Source organism: Hipposideros armiger, unplaced genomic scaffold, assembly GCF_001890085.2.
Source record: "Hipposideros armiger isolate ML-2016 unplaced genomic scaffold, ASM189008v1 scaffold_239, whole genome shotgun sequence".
NCBI lineage: Eukaryota > Metazoa > Chordata > Mammalia > Chiroptera > Hipposideridae > Hipposideros > Hipposideros armiger.
Window position 1 is genome coordinate 1,750,958 of NW_017731589.1, and position 10,514 is coordinate 1,761,471.

Consider the following 10,514-nt stretch of genomic DNA (forward strand, 5'->3'; position numbering starts at 1 on the left):
GCTGTGGAGGGCAGTGTCACTGGCCCTCATATGTGGGATCCGAACCGGGGCTCTCTGGCGTCCCAAGCCAGTTCTTAACCATTGCGCCACTCGGCCAGCCCTTAGTTGGCTGGTTTTGATCTGAGAATTTGCTGACCGAGTACAGCAGATGCTTTTTGGCTGAAATGCTCCTAAGTCACCCAGTCTCTGAGCGCTTTGGGATTCCCTGTCAAAATTCCCAGTGGGCAAAATTACGGTGCTTCAGGGTCCATCCATTCATTCATTCATTGGACAGTATTTATGGGGAGCCCCCAGTGTGCTGGTCATTGTTTGGGCACTGTGGGGTCACCTGTGTCCAAAATAGGGGGAAAAAAGTCCCTTCACCGTGGAGATTACACTCCTGTGGGGGCGACATACAAAATAATAAATGGGCAGGATGCATGGCGAGGTGCCAAGGAGGAAAGTGGGGCAGGAAGAGGCGACGGGGAGTGGGGGGGCTTGGGCACGTGGGGGGATGGTTTCCCCAGGCAGTGTCCTGAGAAGGCTGAGAGGTCATGCGGGGCTTTGAGCGTAGGATTGCGACTTTTGAAGGTGATAACAAATGTGAGTTCAGTTTGGTGGCCACTTGCTGAGGCCTCCCCTGGCTCATCCCCGGCTGGCCGAGGCTCGGTGACAGCTTCAGACGCTGACTGTTCTCGTCAGCCCGGCACCCGGAGGGCTTGTTCCTGCCAATCAGCTGTCTGCTGACAGGGCACAAAGGTGAAGTGCTCTCTGTAGACCTGCGGTGGAAGCGGCCTAGCTCCCCAGGTGACAACAGCATCACGGGGGCTTCTCTGGCCCCGCCCCGCCCCGCGGCCTCTGATCTCATCTGACCCCGAATCCAAATGGGCACCAGGTGTCAGCAGGGAAAGAGGCCGCTCCCTTTCTTCTCAGCGCGGCTGCCTTTCCTGAGGACGGCAGGATGCAGGACGCAGGCAATGGCTCTTCTGACGCCATGTCACCTACAACCTGGGCCACCAGGACCCGAAGGTGCATCCCCCCACTGCTTCCTGGGGCTCGGCGAGGATGTGCTGCTCAGACAGATGGGCTTCCCGGGGCAGCCGCGACACGGACAGTCCCGCAGTCACGGAGGGGCTCAGGAAGAGCGGGGTCGGGGTGCCGTGGACTAGGGCTTCTGGCTCCCGGGAGGGAGGGCTGCTTTGTCCTCCTATACAGTTTTCTCAAATGATGTTTCTGTAAGAAAGTTAAGTCAGGATGTGCTTCATTTCACTTTCATCGTTCCAAGTAACATTGTGTAGCCTGAAAGAATACAACTTTTATCTTAAATCAAAATCAGATAAGAGATGTAATGACAGTCGTCTCCTACGTCCCGCTTCCACACAGGCTTCTGCTGGGGTCGCTTAGCAGAATCTGAGGTGGGTGGAGGGGCCGTGGGCGGCAAGGATGTCTCGTTTGAAAACATTTCTCCTGGTGACTTCGATACACTCTCCTTCTCCCCAACATCACCCTTCTGAAAGGTTCAGCTGTTAATTGGAAAACGTATCTTTTCCCCAGTGATTATTAAGGCAAAATAGCTAAATATCCAGTGTTAATTTGGCCTGAGATGTTTATTATAACTAGTCAGTTTGTTGATTTATACAATTTTCTCTGGCCTCTTGGTCCTTGTAAAGCTTCCACTTTCTACAGAGGGAGCATGTGGGAGCAGAACTGCTTTATGTTCACTTGGTTAAAACTGAGAGGAAGAATTTGGGACACAGGAAAAAAGTACAGTGCACACTTTCGATAGCATTAACTTCGCTTCAATTCTTATCTTTTCATATAGATTGAAATGTGTTAGTCACACGAGCGATTGGACGTGGGACTTTTGTGTGGATAGGTTACTGGAACGCTGTGGATGGTTCCCAGAGGAAACCCTTCTGCTTGTGTCTTTTAGAATGTCGTCCTTTCAGGAGGCTCCACGATGTTCAGGGATTTTGGACGTCGGCTGCAGAGAGATTTGAAAAGGGTGGTGGATGCCAGACTAAAACTCAGTGAGGAGCTCAGTGGCGGCAGAATAAAGGTAGGAGCTGGGACTGGGGCATGCGAATGAAGTGGGGTTCCTGCGGCCGAGCCGACTTGGCTGCCTCCCTGACACAAGGCTGAAGGACTTTATTGTCTGGGTAACATGAAATAAGACACGTTTGAATCACTTTTTGTGAAATTACATTTAGAGGTTTGTTGCCTGAACTCATTCCGAGTTGTGTAGTTAAGACTGATACGCCTACTGATGCAGCAACAACAGTTTTCTGCTCTCATTGACCCACGTTCGCCAGCAGTTGTCTTTTGATTTGTAAGAGATCAGGCATGTAGGGTAATGAGCGGTATCCCAAGGCGAGGGGTTCTGTTTACACTGAGCATCTTCAGTGTCCTTCGGGAATGTTCTCATTACACCAAAATAACTGATGCTATAATAGCAGGACTTCCGCTGTGTTCCTCCCAGGTAGTAATTCTTCACTAACTGCCCATTTCACTTGGGCGTCTGAGCAAGATTGGCTTTGGTGTCGGGTGAATGGGGGCAAGTGTATGTCATCACCTGCTGGAATCACACTGTCAGCAAAATGCAATTTCTTAGAGTGTTTCGGGGACCCTTAATGTTATTGGGGATCATCTCTGCAGTGCTAAACCATCTCACCTGTTTAGTAAAAAGAAATCAGTAGGGCTAGTTGCTTGGGTTTTTTAAATGCCTTTAGTGTTGTGACACATAGGCCCACCCTGACTTGCGTGCCTTGTTCTCTGCACCCCAGGGCGGGGGCCGGGGCTGCAGGCGGAGGGGTTTGGCAGCAGGAGTGGCTGTGGACCTTGCTTTGAGAGGCCGGTGAGGCTGATGCAGCCCCAGAGGGACCTCAACGTCAGGGCGGGAGAGGCCCTTGTGGCCCCGAGTGGCTGCCGTCCTGTCCTCAGGAAGGTCCTGAGAGGACGCTGCCTGCCTGCTGAGTGAGCACACGTCCCTTTGCTTTGCAGCCCAAGCCCGTGGAGGTCCAGGTGATCACACACCACATGCAGCGCTATGCCGTGTGGTTCGGGGGCTCCATGCTGGCCTCGACCGTGAGTCCTCCCCGTCCTTGTCCTGTGTTTTAATTTCTGTTGAGTTTGGATAAATAGTGTCTTATGAAGGTATGTGTTCTAATTGTGTGTGGCTCTAAATGATCACACATTTTATTCTGTGAGATATAAAAAATAGGATCGTTTAAATAGCCCAGCGAATTCTCAAGCATCCTTTGATTAGGGGTTAAATAGTACGGGTGAGTGAAACCCCATAATAACCTAAAATGCCTTGAATTAATCATCAGTTCCAGGGACTTTTCCAAGTAATAATTGCTGTTTCTCCTCAAATGTGTGAATAGATAACGAATTGATAATTTAAGGTGAGCACAGAAGTAGAGGCCAGATAAATTTATTTTTTATTTTTTTAGCTGAGCCATCCTACCACCTGATGGCAGTTCAGCTTGGGCTGGGAATCGAACCAGCAACCCTGTTGCTCAGAGCTTGCACTCTTGAGCGAGCTCTCAATCAACTGACCCACTCGGCTGGATACATTTTTTAAAAATGAAATAAACTCCCACTTAGTAGTCAGGCCTGGGAGAAGTTCCAGTCATCCAACCAAGGTCTGCAGGAAGAGCTGAGGTTTGGGGGGGCAGTTGCTCGTTGAACATCCTTTCCTTCCTGTAGCATTGACACCCTCTCACCATTGCCTCTCCCAGCCGGAGTTCTTCCAGGTCTGTCACACCAAGAAGGACTACGAGGAGTATGGCCCCAGCATCTGCCGCCACAACCCCGTCTTTGGAGTCATGTCCTAGTGGTGGCCTCGACACCGCCGTTCCCATCGTGTCAGCTGCCGAGCAGGTGTCCTTCAGAGCGCAGGGAAGACCTCAGCTGGCCGGAGCAGCGTGCTTGCGTCGCCGAGTGCATGAGGCACCGCCGGTCAGCTCAGTCCAAGCCGTCTGTGTGCCCAGCCCGTCACCTGCCCTCCCTTCCTCCTCTCCACCTGAGCTTCTAGCTGACAGATAGAATTCTGAAGGAATTTCACTGCGACTTTAAAGATTATTAGGAAAATATCCTAGAACATGGCGCAAAATGGTCCCCCCCGACCACCTTCAGGAAAACATATGGGGCTGTAAACCCTTTTCCTCCCAGCCTATTTTTGTAAATAACGTGTTATAAACTTGAAATACAAATTGATGTTTATATTTCCTATCATTTTGTATTTGATGGTATTTGGTACAGCGAGCTAATCCTGAGCATGAGCAGATCTGGGTGTCATGAGTGCTGCTGTGATAGACGTGTTTAATTGTGAGGCATGTTGTGACGCGTGTGTAGGGCAGACGATGTAAACCAGAACAAACTTTGTTGCCACATGTGTGCCAGAAAATGACTGCACTTTATTGGAGTGACATGAAGTTGAAACACTAAACAGTACTGTATGAGAAGCGTTGCAGATAACGTACCTTTTCATGTTCTTGTCTGAACTTTCTGGAACTGTTTTGTAGAAGATGCCGGTTTGCTGTCGGTGAGTGTTGGATGAAATACTCCCTTGCACCATTGTAATAAAAGCGGTTAGACTCTTTATAAAGATCCCCTGTGTGGCCTGCTGGTCTGCTGGTTTTCTCCTTTGTGCCTGTGCTGCGTTTAAAGGGTACTGAGAGTGGTTTCACATCGGTGGAGGATTTCGTGGTTAACACCGAGTGTGGAAGGAAACTGCCTGGAAGGATGAGGACTGCCTGCCCTCCCGCCGTCATGGGCAGGGGTATAGAGGACCCGGTGAGAGAGTTTCAGGGCCGGTTTCCACCACCCCTGCCCAGGAATTCAGAGTTCATGACTTTATTCAGTAAATACTCTGACAAGTGCTGAGTTGCTGGCCTGAAAGGTAATCTGCTAAATTGAGCGATTTAGTTTTATTTCGTTCTTCATCTGATACTCAATGTGACGTTTTTAAACTGGTATTTACAGTATTCCTCTAAATCATGACGCGTGTTTCATTCCCTGAAAATTGGCCTTCGTAGAGAAGCATTTGGCTCTTTGGCAGATAACAGCCACCGAGTGGGAGAGTTAGCTGGTGGCAAAAGCCAAGGACGTGAGTCTGTGGCATGATTTCATAAGACAGGACTAGAGGGTTTGGAAGTGCTGTGGGAAGATGGGAAGATGCCTCCAACCCAAGTCTCGTTACATGTTGTGTCAAGTCTTCTAGGAGGCTACTGATGTCGGATGTTTAGATGTTGAATTATTTTCATTTTTGTTCAAAATGCTTTGCCACTGTGTTTTGTCACATGCATTGACTTTATGTTATAAGGCAATTGAGGTAAGAGTTGTTAATTTGAGCACTTAGAGCCATAATGGGCCCATAGGAAGTGGTCGATAAATTCCAGCCATTCTTACTCTGTTACAAAGCAAGTGTTTTGTCCTGAGAGCCCTGTTCATCAGAACTGCATTAGAAATTGGTTTCGCTGGGGAAAAAAAGAGTTTTAGGCTCATGAACTAGATGGTCTTTAGGGCTTTCAGTAAGAAAATATTTTTAAAAACATGTTAGTATATGGTTGTACAGACTAAACATCATGGGGCCTTTTCTTATTATTTGCTGATTAAATGGAGTCACCTTTATCATCCATATAATAAAAAACGCCATCTTGTGTTGCCTGCACAGCAGCTGTCCCCACCCGGTGCCATGCTGGCAGCCGTCTTTGATGAGCAACATGAGACTACAGTAAAACCTTGGATTGTGCGTAACTTGGTTTGCGAGTGTCCCGCAAGACGAGCAAACATTTCTAACACATTTTAACGTGGTAAACAGCGATGTCTTGCAATACGACTAGTTTGTTTCTGGAACGAATTATGCTCGCAAACCGAGGTATTACTGTATCTTCAGTTTTGGTGACGTGTGTTCCATAGACACTCCGTAGCTGAACACAGTGGGACTTGGAAAATCACGCTCGTATCACTGTGTGAGTTCAGTGGCGGGATGGTGGATGCATCCTGAAGTGATCAGCCCCAGAGGGGTGCCCCCTGCCTGGAGTGCCCCTATTGTGCCCGTGTCTACAGCATCACCTCTGCATGAAGGCTTCTTTGACCTCCCCCATCCGTCAGCCTGTCCTCACCTAGCTATGCCCTGAGTCCCTCTCCAGATGGAGGCCCTCCAAAATAGGAGCCCGATCCTTCGCAACGCCTGGTAGGTGCCCCAAAAAATACTGCCTTAAATTCCTATTCACACAGGTTTTCCCAGGCTGTGTGTACTGTATACAGAGACGCTTTGAGTGTTTGGGTAACCTCGGGGGAAAGCTGGTTTTTGAGTGCCTGGAATGTTTCCTCCTTACCTAAGACATTTAATGATATGGAATCTGGCCCTTTCAGTGGCTGCAGTGGGTGTCCCATACACATCGCGTGGGGGTGGCTGCCCTCCCCCTCGGCCACCGTCCCCAGGGTGATCAACTAAGAGCCCAGCACAGAAACTGCCCCGCGGGCGTCTCGCAGGCATGAGTCTATTTTACGGTGGCAACAGCCAGTCATCCTCCAACTTCACTAACATGAGTAATGGGCTCTCGTGTGACTGAAGCACCGATCATGGTGATTAATTCGTTCTTTATGATCCCTCCCTTCTGTTTCATTTGTAAAAATTATGATTGTGCCAAACAAGCTTGTGCGGTTAATCAAGTGCCGGCTTATTTGAAACCACAGGGGAATCCCATTAAGAATATTTATCTATTAAATAATTCTTTACGTAATTGGGGAATATTTCATAACGTTTCTTTTAAAAGCAACTGTCAGGCTTATTAAGCAGAAATATAAATTGATTGGCAAAATAATTGTGTGAGGCTCTGATTTGACAAGTACATCAATTTTACTTGTTCAGATGGAACTAATTTTTTATTTTTTTTTTAAAGGAGGGTGCAGCTCACGGTGGCCCATGTGGGGATCAAACCGGCAACATTGGTGTTATTAGCACCATGCTATAACCAACTGAGCTAACTGGCCACCCCAAAATAATATTTTTTTAAAGATAATACCTTGCAAACCGAGGTATTAAAAGAAACTGTATAAAAGAAACTATAGCTTCATATTGGTATGATGCAAGGATTTTTCTAATGTTAAAATGCTAGTTCTTTCTACTCTGTACTACATCTGAAAGTAAGCAGCTATTGACTCCCTGCGGGTTGAGGGCTCAGGTTTTATTTTCCCTTGTTTTTAGCTTGGGGTGCTGTGGATTATTTCTGGTTATGTGTGTGTGTGTGTGTGTGTGTGTGTGCAGTCATATATATGTATTAATAGTATTTGCTACCAAAAAGTTCAAAGATTGATAATTGGTAGTATAGTTTTGTTATTAAAAAATTAATTACAAACCTAAGGATTTATGATGGCAGTTTAGGCGTTGGCTATCTTTTCAATATTCAGGGGTCAGATCAAAGCTGCATCTAATTCACTCTCGGCCACATTAGCACTCACTCGCTGCAGGTAAATTCTAAGTAGCTTCCCCTCAGACATACTTTGGCCTTGAGTTGTCTGCACTTCTCCTTGTGACTGGCGGTGGTGACCAGGTGCTCAGGTTTTTCAGGGAGATGCACTTCCTGTCATTAGCTCCTGGCGGTCCGTGTAGCAGAGCCCGGGGATGACGCAGAAACCGTGTGTTCAGACTCGGGCCTTGCTGCTGGCTTTCTGGTGGTCCTTATTACTATCCGCTCATTTCTCTCCGTCTGTCTCCTTTCCGTTTCTTACCTCGTAGATAATGGTAATCAGCGGTCATCGGATCCTACAGCATTGATTGAGGGTTTGATGGAAAGCTAAGCCGGGAGGAGTGACTGAGGAAGTTGTGTGAAGGGGGAGCCTGCAGTGGTCGCCTGCAGAGCTGCACCCTCGGGGTTTGTGCAATTGGTCCTTGCCTCAGGGTTTGCTGTTATTTTTGAACTGGGAAAAGCCATCATTTGTTGAATGCTTGTTCGGTTCTGGGTACTGTGTTAAGTCCCTGTCTGCCAGCACTTCTTTGCTAAGTGCCTGTGAGCCACGGAGTGCCACTGTGACTGACGTGGGCTTTCCCTTTTAGTGGGAGAGTCACATGTAGTTACAGGTTGGGGAAGGGCTGTGAGGGAAACAAGTGCAGGGTGTGCTGAAACATACAGCAGGGACCCCAGAGGATGTGGGGGGCGTGGAGGCTTCCTGAGCACGTAGGCCTTCCGCTGAGATCATGAGGGTGAGGAGCTAGCCAGGTTGGGGGTGGGGTGAGAAACATTGTGGTGATACTCGGTTCACGGCAAAGGTAAAACAAAGAAAAAAAATCCTTTTTAGAAACCTCAGTTGCTCTTTCTTCCATAACAGTCAGTCTACCAAGACCAAGAATACAGATGTCTCTCCATAGACAACCCCCTGAGGGCAGCTTTTCCCGGGGGATCCCGTTAAGACGGGTGTCCCAAACTCTGTCTTCTGGACCAATGGCGCCGAGAGCGCTTACTGGTTCGCAGGGCAGGTGCTAGCACGAGAGGCGGAGTGCTACGTACTGTGAGCTCCTGCTCAGGACACGACGCATCCCAGCATGTTAAAAGCGCTCATCAACTCTGAGTAAAGAAACACGTTTTACAGTTGAGTGACTGTTAAAGAGTTGACAGCACGTGTGCCACAACCTGATGAACAGCGTCATTCCCAGGGGGGCGTGTCCTCCATAATGGAGCAGGGTCACTGAGTCCCTCATAATGACATGTGTATGAAGTTTGTTGGGCCAGTGCCCCGAGAATTCGCCATATTCATGACCTGATTTGACAGTGACACATGAGGAAACTGCTACATGGAAATGCTAAACAATATGGACAGGGCTTAATAGCCACACCCCATGACAGATTTTCAGGTTGGTTGGTTTGTTTTCTTAAAAATAATCACTGATATATTCACACAAAGAGATATACATTTTGGAGGGGTTTTTTTTCCTCCCTTAAATCTTATACTCTACCATTACAATGGATTGCTCTAGAAAGCCTTGGGCTATGAATACTGTCTGCGGTTATATCTATTCAGTCCCTTACCCTGAGGTGTGATGCTCGTGGCTGGTTTGAATATTGGGTTGTTGGAAAAGTCATGACGCATTTTGGCAACGAAAAACATAGAAAAAATACGTGATGACTTTTCCGACAACCCAGTAGAATAGGAAATGGACCTGGTGTTCTTGCCTCAATATTAGATGGATTTGTGGGGATGACAGAGTTACAGACCTTTAGACCCGCCGGTTCACCTCGCCTCACCCTCCCCACTTACCAGGTTCTCGTGATGACGTGATGAGAAATGACTGAAGGTGATCAGAATCCCAGTCTCTGTCTATGGGACAGTGTAAAGCTTGTGGGACCAATCACACTGGACTCAAGCCAGTGACCCAATGGGTGAGACCAATGAAAGTCACCCAGTCCTTCTGGCTTCATACTAAGCAATTGCTTGTGAGTGTGCTCGGCATAGCCGAGAGATTAAAAACAAGTTCCAAGGTCAAATATGTTTAGGAAACCTTGTGTGGAAGTAAAACATGTTTCTTTACTCAGAGCTGATGAGCACTTGTAATATGCTGGGATGCGTCGTGTCCTGAGCAGGAGCTCACAGTGACGTAGCACTCAGTCTCTCGTGCTAGCACCTGCCCTGCAAACCAGTAAGCGCTCTCGGTGCCATTGGTCCAGAAGACAGAGTTTGGGACACCCATCTTATGGGATCCCCCCAGGAAGAGCTGCCCTCAGGGGGTTGTCTATGGAGAGACATCTGTATTCTTGCTCTTGGTAGACTGACTGCTATGGGAGAGAAAGAGCAGCTGAGGTTTCTAAAAAGGATTTTCTTTTTTTTTTTACCTTCGGAATATTTTATTTTACTGTGAACCAAAGAGAAATGATAATTGTGCTCCTATGGTCATTGGTGAATAATAATTAAGGAAAATTTAAGTTACAGAGGGCATTTGGGTAGTTTGAAGAAAGATTGCTTTAATTAGCCAAATGGACTGTTGGCATTTCTTTTTGTCGTTTTCCTTTTCTTCCGCTCATACTTAACACCTAAGGTGATGCACACATTCAGTCTGTTACTCACTTCAGACTGCATGCCAGCAGCCATGGTTTCCTCCAGGACACAGTGTCCATCTATTGGGATTCTGTTTCCAACAGACACAGAATGCCCTGAAGGGAAGGGATTTAGAGGTGATCCCCAGGGCTAGCTGGGAGGGAACATAGGGTGGTAATCACTGTGGTGTCTTAATTTCTATCTCTTAGGGAGAACAAACTTTTTAGTCTCCAGTCAAGAGCCGTGTGCTTTGGGGAATATTCTTTCTTAGGGGAATATTCTTAAAGAGGAAAATGGTTTCTGTTCATCTTGTGTAGTTTCAGTGGGCATCGTGTTTGTAGTCAGCAAAGAGTTTCTGAATGTCATTGGCTTTCAGACATTTTCTTGATTCGGAACTTTGGGGATTGTGGCCAGTTCTCAACCACGTACGCTCTTTCAGTTATCCACGGGAAACTCTGATTGTGGCTGCCCTCCGGCTCGTCTGTTCCATGGAAGCA

The 10,514-nt window shown here is 47.6% G+C and overlaps 1 protein-coding gene across 1 annotated transcript in view; it reads left to right on the plus strand.

Moving 5' to 3' along the window:
• Window positions 1-4,597, plus strand: part of ACTR3B (actin related protein 3B) — a 57,018-nt gene extending 52,421 nt beyond the window's left edge. Inside the window, exons 11-13 of the mRNA XM_019655362.1 lie at window positions 1,913-2,038; window positions 2,980-3,063; window positions 3,720-4,597. Coding sequence (XP_019510907.1) covers window positions 1,913-2,038; window positions 2,980-3,063; window positions 3,720-3,815 — 306 coding nt within the window. The 3' untranslated portion in view covers window positions 3,816-4,597. The remainder of the gene's footprint in view (window positions 1-1,912; window positions 2,039-2,979; window positions 3,064-3,719) is intronic.
• The last annotated feature ends 5,917 nt before the right edge of the window (window positions 4,598-10,514 follow it).